At 36.5% G+C, this 20,404-nt stretch overlaps 1 protein-coding gene across 12 annotated transcripts in view; it reads right to left on the minus strand.

Moving 5' to 3' along the window:
• CACNB2 (calcium voltage-gated channel auxiliary subunit beta 2) overlaps positions 1–20,404 on the minus strand; it is a 126,634-nt gene that overhangs the window by 2,309 nt on the left and 103,921 nt on the right. For 7 of the 12 annotated variants that reach the window (XM_053359448.1, XM_053359447.1, XM_053359455.1 and 4 more), the window contains 8 exons: positions 19,295–19,371; positions 13,244–13,377; positions 9,885–9,965; positions 9,601–9,659; positions 7,764–7,873; positions 2,739–2,890; positions 2,099–2,194; positions 1,197–1,382 (listed from right to left, as the gene is read on the minus strand). In XM_053359448.1, the coding sequence (XP_053215423.1) occupies positions 1,197–1,382; positions 2,099–2,194; positions 2,739–2,890; positions 7,764–7,873; positions 9,601–9,659; positions 9,885–9,965; positions 13,244–13,377; positions 19,295–19,371 (895 nt within the window). Of the gene's footprint in view, positions 1–1,196; positions 1,383–2,098; positions 2,195–2,738; positions 2,891–7,763; positions 7,874–9,600; positions 9,660–9,884; positions 9,966–12,572; positions 12,635–13,077; positions 13,098–13,243; positions 13,378–19,294; positions 19,372–20,404 lie in introns of all 12 variants that reach the window. The other 5 variants (XM_053359452.1, XM_053359450.1, XM_053359457.1 and 2 more) reach the window with 2 other exon arrangements.

Below are 20,404 nucleotides of genomic sequence, written 5' to 3' on the forward strand. Positions count from 1 at the left end.
ACCAAAGTTAGTTTCACTTTATTTTCAGTTGGGCCCTGAGCTCTGGTGATCATATCAACTTTCAGAACATTTTGATTAGCCCCACCTCCCAGCACAGACACACCACATGGAAAATAAAGAGCAGATCTGGCAATGAGGTGGGTGAATCAGGCATGAGATAAACCTGAAAGATTTTTTAAAGCAGACATCACCGCAAAAAAGATCAATAGCAAACCACAGAATGTAGGTGAATCAAGAGTTTTCATTTTAAAAACAGGATACTGTCCTTAAAATAAAAATTATTCAGAGGTTCAAGCTTGATAGCACTTGTATTATAACACCAATAATATCACTGCTGTAGTGTTTTTTAAGGCACTTAAGCTTTTAAGTCCTACACAAGCATACTAGGGAGTAAGCCCCACTGAATTCAGCAGAACTTACTTCTGAGTAAACATGTTTGGATTGTGTTGTAAGTGCATTCTAGTTGTGGCAAGATGTCTTTTTAAACTGCCAATTTATTTTTGCAGAAGGGTTGAACTTTGCCACAAAAAACAAAAACAGAGTGGAATTATTGTTTCAATTTCCTAGCACATTACTGAAAACAGAAGTGAAAATTACCAAGCATAATCAAACCTAATCTTCATCAGCACAATGTTTTGAAATCACTGAAAAATGAACAGTTTTGATTAATCATCTTAACTTGCATCATTTTTTTACAATTTTCACAAAATCACTTAAAAGCAAATTCAGAAGATTTAGCTACTCCTAATGAAATGCTCATACTTAAGATACTATCCTAAATATTACAATTTCATTTTTTATTACAAAACTAGAGTTAAGGCAAGAGCAGAACTCTTTTGATGTTTTCTACAGTCATAACTCCTAGAAAAAGTACTTCTACTTAACCTTACATAGACTACTTTTGGTCATTAATTCAATAAAGCCAGAACTGGGGGCTTTGCTTTAGGCTGGAATCTGGCTGTTGTAAATTGCACAACCTGTCTCCATTTTCAGATATTTTACTTATTTTAGGCTGAAATGGAACAGCTCATCTTTCAGCTGCATCGGATCTGAAAGCTGAGAGGACACCTGTGATCTTTTAATACTGGGAATTAGATCCATTTTTGTAACACAAACAGCCACCACAGTGCATGTACACAGCAGGGACTCTTGAAGGAAAGCCTTAAAACCAAATGGCACCCAAAAAAGACCTTTACCTGCAAATTAACATTTGGGCCTGGGTTGATAGGAAGAGTGGCGGTTGCCAGTGTGCGAGTGAGAAGCTCATTAGGAGGGTGGCTGCTAGCAGGGTGTGTGGCCTTCCAATAAGCTTCCAAATAGTCAGCCAGGTGCTCGCAAGCATCTTCAAGCTGATTCTCATCCAGAATCACATCAAACATTTCCTGGAAATGATTAATTCAGTCAAAACAATGCAAAATAAATAAATCATCTAACGCCATAACCAAAGAACTATGGAAAACCATGTTCATAATATTCAAATCATTAAACTCATGTGACACTTAAACTCAGCCAAAGCTTTGCCATACAACACAGAAATTTACTACTCTGGGGTGTGGGGAATCACTATTTCCACCATTCTGGTTAAGATTTTGTTTTCATTTGGCAACAGAAAGTACAAGAGAGAGGTTTTGGCAAGAAGGGAAAACCCATTATTACAACAGAAAGCTAGAAGACCAGGATATAGCACCCAGCATACAATATCCAATACTTGGGTACATAGAGGAAGAGACGGTTGATGTAGGAGTTATTTAGTGGCCTTTTGACCTGGATAAGGAACTGTGCTACATAGTGCTGCATGCACTATTCATCCCCTCAAATCGAGCTGGCTGGGCTATGTTGTCTTCCAAAAACAGTAATTGCACCAATTGGGAGGATCCTTTCCCACCATTTGAGTAACATGGTTATTGCTTTTAGAACGGGTTTTGCATGTGTGTAGATAGCTGAACTGTGGAATAATTACAGAGATTTGTGAACTCATGGCTAGAACTTGCTGCAAAAATGAACACACAGATTTAATTTCAGGTCGTGTTCAATCAGTAGAGAAAGGAATGAGTTACAGTTCCACAGCTCTACCCATATAATGTTAAGAATAACTCACTGGAGGGCACTGAGCCAGTTTATCAGCTGCTACCATTTGAACATTAAGGTGCTTCGCCTGAGATTTGCCTCGGGATTTTATCAACCTTTGTAAAACCTGTGGGAAAAGAAGACCACAGTTAAAATATGAAAGAATGAAAATATAACGGAATCAATTTTGAACCATGTAAGAAACAGATTGCATGCATAGATACTGTAATGAGGGAAGTATTTTAAAGCAGGGGCGCAGAAAGCACTGATCAACTGCAGGGTCGGTCACAGTGGACCAGCAAGCAGCCACATTGCCCCTTTAAATTCTTTAAAATTAATTTCTTTTTTGCATTCAGGGCCAGCGATTTCACTCTTGATATTGTGAAGCCAGATCCCATACAAAAGATGTCAATTGTATAAGCCCTTCCTTTGGACTTAGTCAGAAATACGGCGGCAAACTGTACTTATGTGTTGTTGTTTAGTCGTGTCCGACTCTTCGTGACCCCATAGACCAGAGCACGCCAGGCACTTATTAAATATATTTTACCACACAATACTTCAAAGATGAAATTCATCAATATTTCCAGGCAACGCAAGTATCTCCACACCACAGCATGGGACTGGAAGCAAAGGTTAGGCCAAACGTTGAACTACCAGTGGAAAATATTTACCTTTGGAGAAGTAATCTTTACATACACTATAATGGGAGCCAGAGAGGTTTTACCAAGTTGAGCTGGATGATTAATAGTATCGGCATCAAGTACTACCAGCTGTAACGTCCTTGCTAATTCAAATATTCGTTCAATTTCACTCTGAACTTCAGCTGTGGAAAAGCAAAGAGACACTTGTTTATGGATAGGTTCATTTCCCACACTCACTCTTTATATAGAACATGATGATTCTGTTTGCTAAAAGGTTGGAGAAGCCTAAATTGCCAACAGGTTATGGCCATTTTAATAACAGTCAGGAGCTCTGGGTATACGCATTACAGAATCTTTCAGAATTTTCATCTCCTGCCCAGTATCTTTGGATACTGGCCTTTCTTCACATTTTCATGCAGGTGGTTAGCCCGATCCAGCGCCGTTCCTGGCACCACCGAGGGCCCAAGAATAAGAGTGGCGTATGAACATTAATCAAACTGAATGCTTTGCACTCATATAGCATACTCTCTAAGGGCCATTGCTGCTGCCCTAAGACTACTGCGTGTCAAAGTAAAGAGAAATAAAACCACACCTTTCACTATCCCACATTGTAGCTGCCAGTAAACCATCTTCAACTGATAGTAATCAAAGTAATGGGTGACCAAATCCTACTCTCTGTTTCTATCAATATTTGTCATCTTACGCTTCTGTACTGGATTACCTCAACTTTTCAAAAAATTATTTCAATAGGCACTTCTCTTATCTGTCTTTGGCATGTCAATGAAATATACGTGCTAGCTCCCTTGGGAATATCAGTGATTTATATAGTTGCAATTTTTAATAAAATAATGAAATGTATTTACAGTGCTTTCAGCCCTTCCTCAACTGTGTCACTAGTTTTTGTAACATGAACAAAAGAGTCACAAGGTCTCAAGTACAAAGGTTAAAAACATGTCCAGAGATCTGCTGGAAATCAGAAAGAAATGATCAAGAATGGCTTAATAATTCACTAGAACGGTGTCTCATGTGTAACACTGGACCTTATGGAGCAAAAGCAGTCTCAAAAAGCAGTTCTTTAAAAGTGATTCCATACAAATTTGTGTGTGTGACTAAAGGTCATTGTGCTGGAAGCCTTTTCAAAGCAGTGTCAAGCACTGTCAGTTGCTACTTTTTCCTGGAAGAGGGTAAGTATGGGATGGAAGGAAAAGGAGGCCTCCATCCTTGGCCTCAGTCAAAGCATAGTATTCTCAGTGGAGACTGATCCAGGATACACAAAATGGCAACATTCCAGAGGTTGCCTTATATTTAAAACATTTTTACCCAGTTTTATTTTACATTAAAAGCTGCTCCCTCTTTCATGATGCAAGTCTATTTAAGAGCCAGGAAAGGTCTCCAGATTGCAACTGGGCAGTTGCTATGCTGGCAAGTATGTTTTTAGTAGCAAGGTGTTAACACTTATTAAAACTTCAAGCGAGGATTAGCTCTTGGAACTTTCAGCAGGGTTACAGTCTTATAATTTGTAATTACAATGGCATTTTTTGTGATATTTAGGAAGACAAAGAATCTCACATGTGGTGGATTGATATTTAATTTTCTGAAGACGCTGATAAATTGCTACTCGTTTTAATGGCAAACGACCACACAGTTCAGCAAAAGTTGAATTATGATTTCAATGGGAACGTTAAGTACAAATTCTAACTGAAACCAAAGATATTAATATGGCTTAATTTGGCTCGATTGTGGCCTAAATTTGCAAAGGTGTATTTGGAAATATATATATGTTTGACCTTTTCATGTTGCATTTCACAAACTGGGCAGGAACAATTATAGAAAAATACATTAAGAAATATCTATCCATCTAGGCTAGGAACAGATTTTTAAGTTCTGAACAAAGGTGGTTCGCACTAAATGCCTTAGCCCCAATCCCATCTAGATGCTGGTGGATTCACACCAGCATCTTTAACTGGGCTTATATCAGAACTTTACCTCTAGATATAAGCCACATTTCCTATGAATGCGAATCTCCCCCCCCACACACTTTATATATATATATATATATATATAATATATAATATCAAATCTAATCTACTTCTGGATACTAGGTCCTCTGTACACTTCTACATTTCTATTCTTTATTAACTTCACCAGATTTCACTTCAAACAACTAATGAGATTCAAATATGAGAAGCTGCCAGTCAATGAAATGAATGTCTTCCTAAAGAAGGAAGCTATTTAACGGCGTTCAAAAGAGGAAAAAAACCACTGCCTAATCAATAAAAAAGAATTGTACACCAATACTGAACTGTCTTGAGGACAAATTAATTCAGTAAAATAACCCTGCTACTTATCATGATAATGTGCTACATGATAAAATGCTTGACACAAAAATTGCTCCCATGTAAGAAATTTGTGTGAAGCAGAGTTTTCTCCTTTAACGGCTGAAGCCAAAATGTTCCCACCCCATCAGCAACCTGGTCCTGTGCTGGGGCTATAAGACTGTGGATACATTTTGGTAATTTTAGTGAGGTCAAACAGGCGTGCAGTATGAGGTAAACCTGCTCTTGGAATTTTGAATGCATTGGCTCATGGCATTTTACTGCATTTTGAAATGCAAAGAAACTGCTGTCAAACACAATGGGCAACAGATTTGTCCAGAAATACTTAGTTTGAAATATGGAAGTAGATCTGTGAAAGAGGAACACATATTACAAGACAATACTTGACACCAAGAAGATTAAACAAAATATATCCCAACTTCAGTAGTATATGCTGGTGATGTCAATCTCAAATAGATGTTTTTTCACATTTTGTGGACTTGGCCCCAAATGAGGTTATATTTGGATAAAGTATTATTAGAGAAGGATAGATTATGGTTTATGAATGACCAAGAAACCCTTTAATATTATTATTATTTAGCTATACTAAAGATGTAGTGCTGCATGAAGATTTTAAAGTCAATTCTTAACAGCCCATATGACTATTATGTCTGGTACGGGTAAAAAACAGACCCTCCTGAATTAGAAGCCTGGGTGCTTGAAGTCTGGGACGTAGTACACTCTGTGTACAATGCGGTAAACAGTTTACTACAAAAATGGTATATTTAAAAAGCAATGGAAACTTTAGTTCCTTATAGTGATAGATTGTAATGCTACCACTGTACAATGAATGTGATTTTCATGCGTACAGTATCTTTTGGTAGAAACAAGGGATGTTGGATGAACACACATCAACTGCACATTAGTTAAAATACAGTATTTTTTCAAACATTTAGAGGTTGTTTTTTCTAACACAATCGGCATGGCATGTATAGCAACAAAACAAGTAAACAAAACTTCTAAGACAACATTTTCAAAGCAAAGCTCCTCTAATATACATGCAAGGATGTGTGCATATATTACACAAAGGAGAACTGTTTCTACAAACAGCTGTGTACAACTCTTTTCGTACTTGCACATTTACTATCTTAGACTAGTGCAGTACAGATTCTGAGTACACAATTTTGATATCTAATATTAGTTTTTCTGAGTATTTTCCTGCCAAATGTGACTTGATTTCTGACATTTAAAATCGTTGATACCCTCTAGAATAGAGAATTCCATACAGACTACACCAGTAACTTGTTTTTACTGTTACAAAACCAGCTATCAGAAAGAGATAGTGGTTTTGTGAGGTGCAATACGTCATGAACACAAAGACATAAGCAAAAATAATTAGCAACCATATATACATACCCAAAACATCTGGAAAGGGAGGGCATTAATGAAGCAAAGAATGGAAAAACCCAAGAGAATCAGGTTCTTGTCCAAAGCATACAGAATGAGATAAGGTTACAACAAAAGCAGCTAGAAATGTAACATACATGGGAACAAACAAGAAAAAGGGGGTTGGATTCTTGAAACTGACTAAATGAAGCAAAAGCCATAGATTATACAGATGTCATGTACACACAGACACATATATGGCTACTGGATTTTAACCATGTGTTCCGAGTAAAGCTTCCTTTCTCACACAAATGTCGATTCAAATAACTTTTCAACAGCTATTTGTTCTTGAAACACAACAAACATGCTATGCCCAGAAGGATTTATAAGAGGAAATGCTTGAATTGCTAATGACTTGACATGAACTTGGAATAGTTCTTTTTTAGCTGTGAGACTGTCCATGGTCCCAGTGTATGGTTTGAGGAAGCCTGATGCAAATACCTCCTGCAGCTAAGCACGTGTAGGTCTGGTCAGTGCTTGGACAGGGGATTATGGAAACCCCATAAACACTGAATTGAGTTCTGTGACGGAAGAAAGGTGGAATATAAACTATTAACTAATAGGACTAATAAGAGAATTAGTGATTGCCTACACATTTAAGAATGAAGGGTTCAAAAGGACTAAGAAATCAGCCACAACAGAGTAAGAAGACAGCAACACTGAGGAAAACAAATACCACAGTTACAAGGTGCCAAGAGAGAGAAAAAATACTGACAAGGAAGAAAGATTACACATACCATGCTAAGCATATGGTCAGCTTTTGTTTGCTTGCTTGTCTTTGCTCTGCCCCCTGATTTTTTTGGGACATTGGTGGTGCAAAAGGGCTTAGTCCCCATGAGTTGGTGCCCCTGCTCTCATATCTTACAAGAAAGATGCCTGAACTTACTCTAAAGGTTTGTGAGATGTACATATGAAGCAAACCAGTACATAAGAATTTATATTAGATGAATATTGGACCAACTTTTGTAATACCATAGACATTTTTATTTTATTTTTACATTCTTTATGAGTGAAATTACTAAGCTACAGAAGGAATCTAAGAATGGTTTTGAAAAACCTGCTACTTTGAAACAGGCACATAATTTCAGGTGCACAATTACCCAAGAAGTACATGTGTTACCTCAGTAAGATCTATGGATGTACCAAATTGACTTCCACAGGGAGGCAGTGCCTAAACCCGACACTGATTGTGGAGTTATAATGAATAATCCCTTTTTTATAAAATGAAGAGTTTTCAAGTTTTAGATTATTATACTTAGTGATGACTTTTAATACTATCATTCCATTCACTTACCTAAACTTGACCTTGTATTGGACCGTTCTATTATCGCATGCTTGCTGGGATTGTTTAATACTGAGCGTTTGGCAAGCGAGATGTCTGCTGTGACCCGTGTGATTGATATACTGAACAAAACAAGAAAAAAGAGTAGTGTTGTAATTCACTGTAGAGAAATCTAGGATACTTTTAGCACACCAAGTTAGGGCCTCTCCTTTTGGTTTGTTGTTACCCCTTCTGAGCCAAAAGGGGTTTTCACACAGCACTTAAAATCTTGAGGTTTCAGACTTTATTCTTGCTTATCTGCTCCCAAGTTAAACCTTGTACAGTAGTTATCTTCGTGTGTGTGTGTGTGTGTGTGTGTGTGTGTTAGTTTTGACTGTCAACTGCCTAGGCAAGGAACTTTAAAAAAAGCAAGCATCAAATACAACTTAGATGCTGTAACAGCAGAAACAGTAACCGTGGTATAATCTCTGTACAGGAAATTTGCCTTAAAAATTGTGTTTAAAACAGTTATACAATATAGCTTTATCAAATAAGTTGCCTTTCACAATGGGAATTATATTTTCTAGAAAAACACATGCAGCCAGAATGAACAACTAACTATAAAACAAGCGATCTGCCATTACCCTAGAGAAGATGTGGGAAGCCATTGGCCCTCCAGAAGTTCCTGAACTACAACTCCCATCAGCACTAGCAAGCATGGCCAATGTCCAGGGATGATGAGGGTAGGAGTTCAGCAACATCTGGAGAGCCAAAATGTCCCCACACTTGGTGGGGGTGGGTTGTTGTTTTTTTAAGCAGTGGTTGGGAAACTGCCACAAATGTACAGAAGATAGTTTAGACTCGTGAAACTATTTCCTGAACAGTTTACCACTTGAAAGTGGAATCCAGGTCATTGCAAACAACGATCATCATCTTTAGATTGCTTTTTTCCACTACACAACACATGCTTAAAACTAGGTGACTAGAAACAAAATACTTGCTAACAAGACTATATTACAATTATGAGGCTAGTTGATTTTAAAAAAAACCCCAGGGGTTGTATACATTTATGTTGCTGACAGTAACATCTGATCCATCAGTATAACAATGACTGAGGTGATAATTTGCAATTCCCACTGCCCTCTGCCCATTCCTGTATCCCTAATCTGCTTTTATTTATATGTTTATATATTTAGTTATGTATCCAGGTACCACTTTGCTTTTCTTGCTTCTGAATTGTTGGTTGCTAAAAACAGCTGATATACACTAAGACGTCAATCCTACCCAGAACTCCTAGGTAAGTAGGAATAGGACTGCAGCCATAATCTGCTACCTTCCATGTTTTTGAACAAAAGGTAAAATGCAACATTAATTTCAAAACTAATCAAATAATATCAGTTTCTGAAGATTTGTAATTCATGTCAAATAACAAACAGAATTCTACACAGGAAAAAAATATTACACATGAGGTTCATTGGTGACAATATTTTGCTATATTGCTTGGATAAAGCTTAGAAAATATGCTTGTAACATTTGCAGACAACAGGAAAGGAGACCAATTTGTTCACACTTGAGAAGCAAGTTGGATATAGCATAAGGGGACGGATGAAAACAAAACAAAATCCATCCATGCATATTCAAGCCCTTAAGGCTTACATGGATGAAATTCAAGGAGAGGTCTTTCAGCTGTGATCTCTGGTAGCTTATTTCAAGGAGGATGTCAACAAACATGAGAAAACCCAAATAAGAGTAAAAGCAATTACAAGAAAAATAAATGTGAATTCCATTCAGATTTAGAAATATGGTTTAGAAGTGGGGATGGGATTCAGTCTTAACTAATGCAACTTAGTCTAGATTCTTAAATACTTACCGCCCTTCGAATCTATGTTTTAAAAAATCAAATAATGCTTTTTGCATCATGTCTGTCACCTGAAAGTAAAGAAGAAACAAACCAGTTTAATGTGAGATTAGTGAATTAATATTTTTACTCTTAAATGAACAAATGAACAAAATTTTGCCAAACACAGGTGGCAATTTCACACACTTTGGCAGCATCAAGGTAGGCAATACCTTTTAAAATCATTGAACTAGTTCTCATCCTCTCATATTTACACACAGGAGAAAAAAGATACCTAATTAAATTAAATTTCTTACCTCATATCCCTTTAAGGAAGGCCCCACTAAGACTACTGGTCGCATAGAAGGCACTACATCATACGGAGGGATGTGTTCTGTCTGATAAAGAGAAAAAGCACTAAACTTCTAATTCCTACATAAAGGTTAATTCTAATATATTATTATTTTTATCTAGCTGAGGTTCCAGTGGTGTCACTGGGGGAAATCTGAGGTGCATTTCCCCCCCAGGGCTCTCCCAGCAACAACTTCAAAAGTATCAAAAGCTTCATATTTGGGAGAATGTTTTAAAAATGCTTCCATCCAACCTTATTTGCATAGCCAGTTTAAATTATATTCACTCCATGTAACTGAAAGATAACCATCACTGTGAAAGAGTGGCAAATGGACTATATCTATAGAACTCTATTGCCATCAACTTCTGGTAACTGAAGACTACTGTATAGTCAAAGCTGTTAGACAATTTAATAATAGAATTGAGGCTGTAGAGACAAGAGGCAAACAAAAGGTAAGAATCGCCAGTCTTCACCCCTCAAAATAAATATGGTTCATTAAACCATGATGATACTAATTTGAAATCTTTTTGATTGGACTTTTAAACTTACATTTTTATTTTCAAATCAACTGGCATATGAATTCACAAATACAATTATCTTAGCAACTGCTGAATGCTATATTAGCAGAATTCTAAACAGTAATCCTCTCTAAAAGACTCCTGCTAATGGTAATGCATGTTTTGTAAATTACTTGCTTGATTTATCATGCAAAAGTTATGAATGGATAATTGACCATTCAATGTGTAAAATGTGTCATACAATTATATGCAAATATGGTCAAAAGATTTTTTTATATATAAAAAATACATTACCAAAACCACCAAAAGTGGCTTATTTAAAACATTGTTTCAGTTTTGCTTGTTTGCAGTGGGCAAAATGTTTCAAATTCAAAACCACCAACCTGGAAAAAGCTTAAAAGTAGGTATGCCAGATCTATTTTTCAAGGGCCTACATAGTATAAATACATCAGTCAACATCACAGAATGTTGTCATTGTTCATTATTTCAGTATTCAACATGTCCCAAGTGTAGTAATAATAATAAAAGCAATAAGGTAGAATACAAACATAAGAAAACAAAGACAAACATTAATACAGCAACAGCACAAAATGCCACACAAGCAGCAGTCTAAAACATGGAACACAGTTGTGTCAGTGTTTGTTTCTGTTTACATGTAAATTTGACACATAATTGTTAAAGTAAGAAGAATGAATAACAGTGCCCAAGGCATCAAAAGCATGTGAATTTAATTTTTGCATGCCAGATCCACTAACTGCTTAGAAGCGAAGCCTGTTGACTCTGCTGTGTAATTATGAATATATACTTTTGGAATTATTCTTGCTATAAAGATAAATAACCTGGTGCATGCATTACTGTATCAGCCCTCATGAACAATGTTACAACCCTATTATATTTGCCAAATCAACATCCCACTATATTGTATCTCTATGTTTTATGGTGGCTATCCAAAAACCAGCCTCACTCTAATAACCCTTGAAAATTAGGGTAGGTACAGATATTACCTTATTTGATGGAATACTGGTACTTATTAAAATCAGCTGTATGCTAGCCTTTAGCTTTCCCCAGCTCTAATTAAATATGCTGTCAGTGGCAATATGTTATGGGACTGAAATGTGCAACAAGAGACTTTCACCTCCATGTTACTGTTTCAAATTCATTCCAGATAGTTAGGGAGGGATATTTTTTTCATCTGATGGCTGTGCTTTGACTGTTACAGTGAGTTAATTAGAGTATCTATCCAGATTGTGGTGAGCAAATGTCAACACATGACATGAATTTCTCCTGCACATGGCAATTTTGTTGAGATTTTGAGATATCTGCTTTTTAAAAGTGAAAGGACTAAAAAAGAATTATTAGGTGTGGCTCTTGGAAATAGCCTTTCATTACTAAGGAAGATTTAGGCCCAGTAAAAAGAAGGAAGTGAATCATATTTAACAGAAAATACACATGGGATCACAGAGGTGATGAATTTAAAAATATATTTATTTGTGGGATTTATATCTTGCCTTTCTGGGGAGAAAAAGTAAAACACCCAATGTGCCCAATGTTTTTATGTACTAGTACTCTGTAAAGCAGTGGACAATGTAACTTTCATATCAACTGACATATGTAGATAAACAAGGCAAGCAAGGGAATTTTTTAATTCAAGAAGAACTGAACAGTTCTGAAGACGACTGGACTGTTGTGAAAGTAGTGAATTTGTTGTTTCATTGAGCATGCCATAGACCACACTAGCAAAACATTGGTCTCTAGAAGAACAAGTATATCATGTATATATAATGCTAGGTGTGAATCTAAATTTAAAAAAAATAATTGAGATTGTTTTAGTAAAAATAAACAAATAAATAAATAAATAAATATTAATAGCTAGCTTTGCTTTCCACTTGCTCATAATTGGCTGCTAAGTAACAAATTCTAGTCAGGTCTTTGGGAGCATCTTGTAGTTCCCAGACAAGGGATGAAAAGAGTATGACAATACACCACATTTGTCAGCCTCCCTATTGAGTACCTTTTGACTATGAAGGGAGTCCCCAGTCCTGTTATCTAACAGGCAAGATGCTATAGTCTGACTGCTGGAGGAGAAGGCAAGAACAATGGGAAAGAATTTATATATGACAATAGGAAAAACTCACAGTAGACCGCCAAAACAAGCCTGCAGTTTTCCACTGGTCTTGCTCATCTGCAGATTTTGCACCTAGTGGATTAGAAGTTTAAATACTGACTAAATTAAAAATTGCAAGTTCTTTTTAAAGAACAAGATGAGTATCTGTTTAGATTTAACAAAAATGAATTATAGTTATAAGACTGAATTACAAGTAAAAAATCTGGAAAAATGACAAAGAATAAGCATGCACTAGATCGGTGCATTATCTGGTCTTGTCAATTTTTGTTTACTTCTGTGGACGTTTAAAGAAATTCCCCTGGCAGCCTATTATTCCATCAAAAAGGAAAAGTACCATAAGCAACATTTGACTAAGTCACTCACAGGGCCTGGTCTGCCTGTTTCTACTGTACTGGAACAGCTAGCAGTCTGATAAGTTTCTTCCTTTGTACTGAAATGATTGCACTACATAAACTGTAGGTGATGCTAATGATGCCAGTGGCAGAATAAATACAACTCGTGTCAAGTAAACTTACCGATTTCTGCTTCTGCTTAGCTACAGCAGCATGGAAAAGAAACAAAGAATAACAAAAGCATGCATGTTATTGGCTTGTCAAAGGACGCAGACAGTCAACAGGACTCAAAATGTGACGCAGTGCAGGTGAGCAGGTGTACAGATGGCAGCTTGGAAGTAGGTGTTACCTTCTTAAAGAAGGGCATTCTTTTCTCTTTGGAGTGGGGTGATGTGACACTGTTTGCACTGGGTTTGGGGGAGCGATGGTTTGCTGGAATATCAATTTCTTCTGCATCTAAACCAGTGGCATCTATGTCTATAGCTATATATAGATAAACAATGTACAATTATCAGATAGCAGGGAGAGGAGAAAAGGGTTAAAAAGAAATAGTAAGCAACAGTATCCCAGGTCAGATGTCCGTCAGAAATATCAAACAGAATAAAAACAAAAGGGGGAATTTTAAAATGTACAATACTCAGGGATTAAATGTAGGCATACAGATACAATTATATACAATTATAAATTGTATTTAATTTTTGTTCAATTTTAAGTTTTTCCAGCTTTACCAATACAAATGTATCCTTCATTATACTGGAATATACACTTTCAAGAATGACTGAAGGTTTATACCAACTCTGAATCCATAACCAAGCTCTCAGAACTAGTGACCTAGGTTGGGCCCTAGGCAAATCCCAAATCCAAGTGGCATAGATTACTTAACCTCAAAAAAGAATGCACATCACACATACTTATCTTGTGGCCTGTAGTATCCTGCCCCCCAAGTGATTAAAACCTACTGATGGGTCATGGAATTCAAATGAGTGGGTCATATTGCCAGTGGTAGTTAAGGGCAATTAACCGCAGGGGGTCTGACTTCTTGTTGGGGTTGGAACCTGTTGGTTCCTTTCATGAAAAGTTGTGAATCGCTATAATGATTTGACAGATCAACATTCACCTCTTGTGATAACTTTTAATGTATCACATACAGAAAATTTTAAATGTTATAAAAAATAAGTGTTTGATTACGTGAAACAGGCAGAAAACCAAACCTGTTTTATATAGCTGAAGTTTTAAAAGTCTTTTAAATGAAAGTTATCTATAGTCATCTAGGAAATGCTTTAGTTATTGAGGGCTCCAGCTGCCTTTGTTTAAGTAAAGACTGAACAATAAACTGAGGATACATTCCTATTATATAAAGCCTTACATCTTAAGGCAATAGGAAGAAGGGGAGGAGGAGGGAAAGACTATTATAGGACACTATGAAGCACACAAATGTCTTATTGAAAGGGCTTTCTAACAATTATATTGATTGGAAAAATTAACAAAGATAGATGACCAATTACCATTAAAGAGATGCAAATTCAATTGAAAATGTTCAAGTATTATGTCTATTAGGCTACCAATTTAGGTCCATTTTAACAAGTTCCCAGATTAAACATGAAGCCACAAGACAATTAATGGCATATGAAAAAATAATAGTGGAAGGAAAAATAATAGCAAAAGTGTTAATACCATCTTTGTATAAATCTATCATGGAGGTTCAATTTTGTTTCAGCAAAATTTCAGAAGGTGGTGAGAACTGAATTGGGATTTAGAAACTAAAGAAGATGCACAGAACAGGCTGTGGACAAAAGTGCCATACAAATCCATACTGGCAACAACCAGAGAAAGAACCCTTAAAATTGTGTATGGCTGGTACTTAACCCGTAGCCATCTAGCATATATAAAACAGTGGGAGAACAGTTCTCCCACGTGTTGGAGAAGATGTCCCACTATAGGCACGTATCAGCACATGTGGAGGGAGTGCGCAAAAACAGAAAAGTTTGGGGAAAATAATGTACAGAAATATATTTGATTACAAGGCAGAGAGTCCCCATGAACCTAAGACTGGCTCTACTTTTATAGTCACAATATGTTGCAAATTTGAAACAAAGAACTCATAACACATCTATTAACTGCTGCAAGAAAAACTAGTGCCAGAACATAGAAATCATTACAATTATTTACTACGCACCAGTCTGACAAACAGCATTATTGGAAAAACTGACGCACCCACAAAAATAAAAATAGCAAGAAGCCAAAAGAAACATGACAATTTTTACACAATCTGGTGTGACTTTATTGATCACACAAATAATGAGGCATATGGTAGAATAGTACCCATAGTTTGCAGCAGTCTTGCACTCATGAAGTGCATATTTTAATTACCCTCTTCTCCCCTCCCTCCCTTCCTCCTTCCTATAAATTCTAATTGTTATTGATACAAAATACCTTTTATTTATGGTCACCAATCCTTTTTTTTTATATATATATAAAATTTTTATTAGTTTTTCCACATATAATATAAAACAATACAAAAGACAAACACAAACAAACAAACATATAAACATGTATAATTTCATAGATTTTTTCATGTACCCAATTTCAGCGACTTCCCCATGCCCCCCTTTTCTGCATCCCTGTTTTGAACTTTTTTTTTTCCAGCAACCCCTGGTCCAAATTACTTATTAATTCCTTTCTTTAACCTCTTTCTTTCCTCTTATCCAGTCATTTATCGCTGCAAATCTGTTATGCTTTACCCATGACATTTTAACACTCAGTAATTTTACAAGAATTTTTAAGATAAAGTTTAAATTTCTTCCAATCTTCTTCCGCCGTCTCTTTCCCTTGGTCACGGATTCTGCTCGTCATCTCTGCTAGTCCCATATAGTCGATCACCTTCGTCTGCCACTCTTCCAGTGTGGGTAGTTCTTGTGTCTTCCAATACTTTGCTAGTAAAACTCTCGCTGCTGTTGTAGCATACATAAAAAACATCCTATCTTTCTTTGACACCAATTGGCCTACCATGCCCAGGAGAAAAGCCTCTGGTTTTTTGTGAAAGGTACACTTAAGCACCTTCTTAATTTCATTATAGATCATTTCCCAGAAGGCCTTAATCCTTGGGCACGTCCACCAAAGGTGATAGAAAGTACCTTCAGTTTCATTACATTTCCAACATTTATTATTGGGCAAATGATAAATTTTTGCAAGCTTGACTGGGGTCATGTACCACCTATAAATCATTTTCATAATATTCTCTCTTAAGGCATTACATGCCGTAAATTTTATACCGGTGGTCCATAACTGTTCCCAGTCAGCAAGCATAATGTCATGACCAATGTCCTGTGCCCATTTAATCATAGCTGATTTAACCATTTCATCCTGTGTATTCCATTTCAGCAGTAAGTTGTACATTCTAGACAAATTCTTCGTATTGGGTTCTAACAATTCTGTTTCTAACTTTGACTTCTCCACCTGGAAGCCGATTTTCCTGTCCTGTTTGAAAACTTCATTTATCTGGTAATAATGTAGCCAATCTCTTACTTTAAACTTCAGTTTCTCATAACTCTGTAATTTCACATTTCCACCTTCTTGTTCTACAATTTCCCAATATTTTGGCCATTTAGATTCCATATTAAGTTTTTTAACTTCCTTAGCCTCCATTGGTGACAGCCACCTAGGGGTTTTATTTTCTAACAGATCCTTATAACGAATCCAAACGTTGTATAATGCTTTCCTAACAATATGGTTTTTGAAGCTTTTATGGATTTTTACCTTGTCATACCATATATATGCATGCCAACCAAATCTATTATTGAACCCTTCTAGGTCCAAAATGTCTGTGTTCTCAAGAAGTAGCCAATCTTTCAACCAGCAAAAAGCTGCTGCTTCATAGTAAAGTTTTAAGTCCGGCAGGGCAAACCCCCCTCTTTCTTTTGCATCAGTTAATATCTTAAATTTTATTCTGGGCTTTTTGCCCTGCCAGACAAATTTCGATATATCTTTCTGCCACTTCTTGAAACAGTCCATTCTGTCCACAATCTGCAATGTTTGAAACAAAAACAACATTCTTGGCAAAACATTCATCTTAATAACAGCAATTCGGCCTAACAAGGAAAGTCTCAAATTTGACCATATTTCCAAATCTTTCTTAATTTCTGTCCAGCATTTCTCATAATTATCTTTAAATAAGTTCACATTCTTAGTTGTTAAATTGACCCCTAGATATTTCACCTTATTTGCTACCATTAATCCAGTTTCACTCTGAAACTTCTCTCTTTCCTCCACTGTTAAATTCTTTCCCAATACCTTTGTTTTTTTATGGTCACCAATCCAAGCAGTACACATTATTATATATCATTTTATATCTGCAAGAATTGTAATAATTTTGGTATATACACTTCGAAGCAACTTTGTTAATATACTCAGAAATGTTAAAAGAAGGGTCTTTATGACAACAGGGAGCTGGGTTGTATGATGAACATGAAAGCAGTACAAACATCTCCCTGTCTTAACTCCCAAAGGAACATATATGTGTAGCAAAAATATGCAATGAATATGCAATATATTTTAAGTTCTCTATGGTTAAACTTCTATGATGCTTTTCATTGTGGATTACCTAATGCATTGCTGGTGTTTCATTACTACTACTACTACTACTACTACTACTACTACTACTATTAGTGCCATTGGCAACAGAACTCAGCAATTGCTTAGCCATTATTTAAGTGATGATTTGATACCAGGATTGTACATTAAAGGGAAGTGAAAGGCTGTAAACATGTTTCTAGTTTACATGCTCAATCAATTTTGTAAAAAGAAAATCTGGATATATTGTTATTATCAATTTAAAAAGTATTCCTCTAAGAGATTTTATAGATCTCAGCGAAAATGTTTAATCTTTCTTCCTCTATTATTTATTTATTTATATATTATTTATTTATCTTCATGCAAAGATCACAGGGTGGTTCACAAAATAAAAATACAAAATGAGAACACAAATCACATACTAAAACAAAAAACACCCAAACCAATAACACCAAAGAAGTTTAACCTGGGTGGGAGATGGCAGCAGCAGCAGAACTTAAACTATGGCAAAGGATGTTGATGGGCCCTTCCCTTTTTGGAGTTAGGGAAGCTTCCTACCAAGGAGATGTCAAGACTTAAGAAGAATGACCAACTAGTGTGGTTTGCGGGGCCTGGCTGTGATGAGCGATTATGGTGAAGGCACTCAGTAGATGCTTGGAGACAGCCTGCATTTTCCTGGAAGTGTTGATACTGTGACTGAAACAACACACCCAGTCACTTTGGAATGTCGCCAACAAAGGTGCCCAACAAAGGCCATCGCTGGAGGAACAGGATCCATATACTCTCTTGCCAAGCCAAAGCTATGGCCTGGCAGTTTCCAGGCCCACCCAGCCAGTGACTGCTGGAGGGCCCCTTCCTCTTGGCCCTGGGCTCTGCAGCGCTTCTCCTGGTGCCCCATCAAACAGAAAGCACCAAGCTCACTGCTCATATGGCAAGGAGATTATCATTCAAGATAACCAAGGAAAGTTTTAGAAGCAAGGTATCAAAAGCAATCTATTTAATATTTCAAAACATGTTTTACCACATAAACAGTCTAGAGGCTAACAAAATGTGATGCTGCCAATCCTCTTTCCATGATCTTAGAGATGATCTAAAAATATTTGTTTAATAATCTAAGAATTGTCCTGCTGGATCAGACTAGCAGCCTCAATGGGAAGTTCACAAGTAGGACAATAACCCGGTCCTTGCTGTTGTTTCTGGTGACTGTGTTCAGAGGCATGCTGCCTCTTACCTTAGAGATAACATACAGCTATCCTTCAAGCAGCCACTGATAGCCTTATCCATGAATTTCTCTAATTCCCCTTTAAATGGCTCTAAGTTGGTGGCCATCACCACATCTTTTGGTAGCAAATTCCACTGTTTAACTGTGTAGGAACATAATGCTCTATGTAAGAACTTTCACCCGCTTCCCCCCAAAGGCCACCATGACTGCTGCTGGCATGGTTCCAGTAAACCATGTAAAGCCACAGCCTCAGCTATAGGCCTCTACCCTTTTTACTTGCCTGGCAAAACTGCTGGTAGATGTACAGCATATTCCACATAATAACTGGATTAAGAGACTATCACCTTCAACAAAGATCCACAACTTACATTATCACTCTAACATAAATACATGAACTAGCCAGAGTGATGCTCTTTAAGTTCTGTTCTACTCCTCATTACCAGTTTTTACATGAATGAGTCTTGCTAATATCATCTATACCCTGAACCTGTTAATTAAAAAATGAAAAAGGGTTGATTTCTCATTTCTACTGAAAAGTGTAATGTGCAGGAAGACAATAGTTATATTAATTATTATTTATAAGTGTGAAAAAAGCAATGGCCCACTTACCAGATGATGGAGGTGTAGACTTTCTGGAACTAGGTACTACGTCACCCAAACTGGATGATGAATTTCCTCCTGATTTACTAGAGTAAAGTAAATAAACATTCACTTTTCTAATATAATGCTCACAAGGTATAAATGTGATGATGTTCAGTGAAAACTAAGATTAGTGGAATTGTTAGGAATTTCCACAGAAACCAAATCTTGGTCCTGAAGGCCAAATGACATGATGCCTTTAATCTGTCTCTACAAAACAGAGATGATGATGATGATGATGATGATGATGATGATGATGATTTATACCCCACCCATCTGCTGGGTTTCCCCAGCCACTCTGGGCAGCCTACCAACAGATATTAATAATGATAATAATAATAAAAAGCAATTGAACATTAAAAACTTCTCTAAAATGACTACTTCAATATTAAAAGGCCTGATATACCCTGGTAAGGGTCCACAGAAACAATATTTTTGGACTGCATAGAGTTTGAAGATCATATTAAAATATTGCTGGTGGCTCTGAGTTGTCATGGCAAAAAACTGACAGATTAAATAAATAAATAAAACCCACAAAAAACATATGGGTGTTGATGGTAGCTTCAATTAAAAAACCACACATCTGTAGTCAACCATCAATCATCAAGGAATGAATATAGATAGATAGATAGATAGAAATAATTTTAAGTCGACAATTTATAGGAGGAAAAGACTACAGAGATTTAAAAGTTCTCTTTTCACCACTTCTGGCTATTATTGTGAAATGACAACAATAAAAATACCATCTTTCACAAATATAACTAAAGTGGAAATTTTATTCTCTCTCTGAAAGAAGTAAAATAGCAATTAGCAGCTTATGACAATATTGAGGAAGAGAACCATGCTCAGGGAGTCTTAGTTCTACACATGTGGAAACAAATTCAAATCAAAAGAGCCAATTCAGACAATACTTGACTCCAAGGATTGTAGCTGCAGAGTGATGCAGAGAGGCCTTGGTTTTGTGCAGGGAGACTGAATTAGCAAGTTCCTGTATTTCTTTAATCTCCTTGCACAAAACCAAGGCCTCTCATCAATCCTTTATGAGAGACAGAAGGAGCATGTAAACTGGAAGCATGTTCA

This window comes from Podarcis raffonei, chromosome 12 (genome assembly GCF_027172205.1).
Source record: "Podarcis raffonei isolate rPodRaf1 chromosome 12, rPodRaf1.pri, whole genome shotgun sequence".
Lineage (NCBI taxonomy): Eukaryota > Metazoa > Chordata > Lepidosauria > Squamata > Lacertidae > Podarcis > Podarcis raffonei.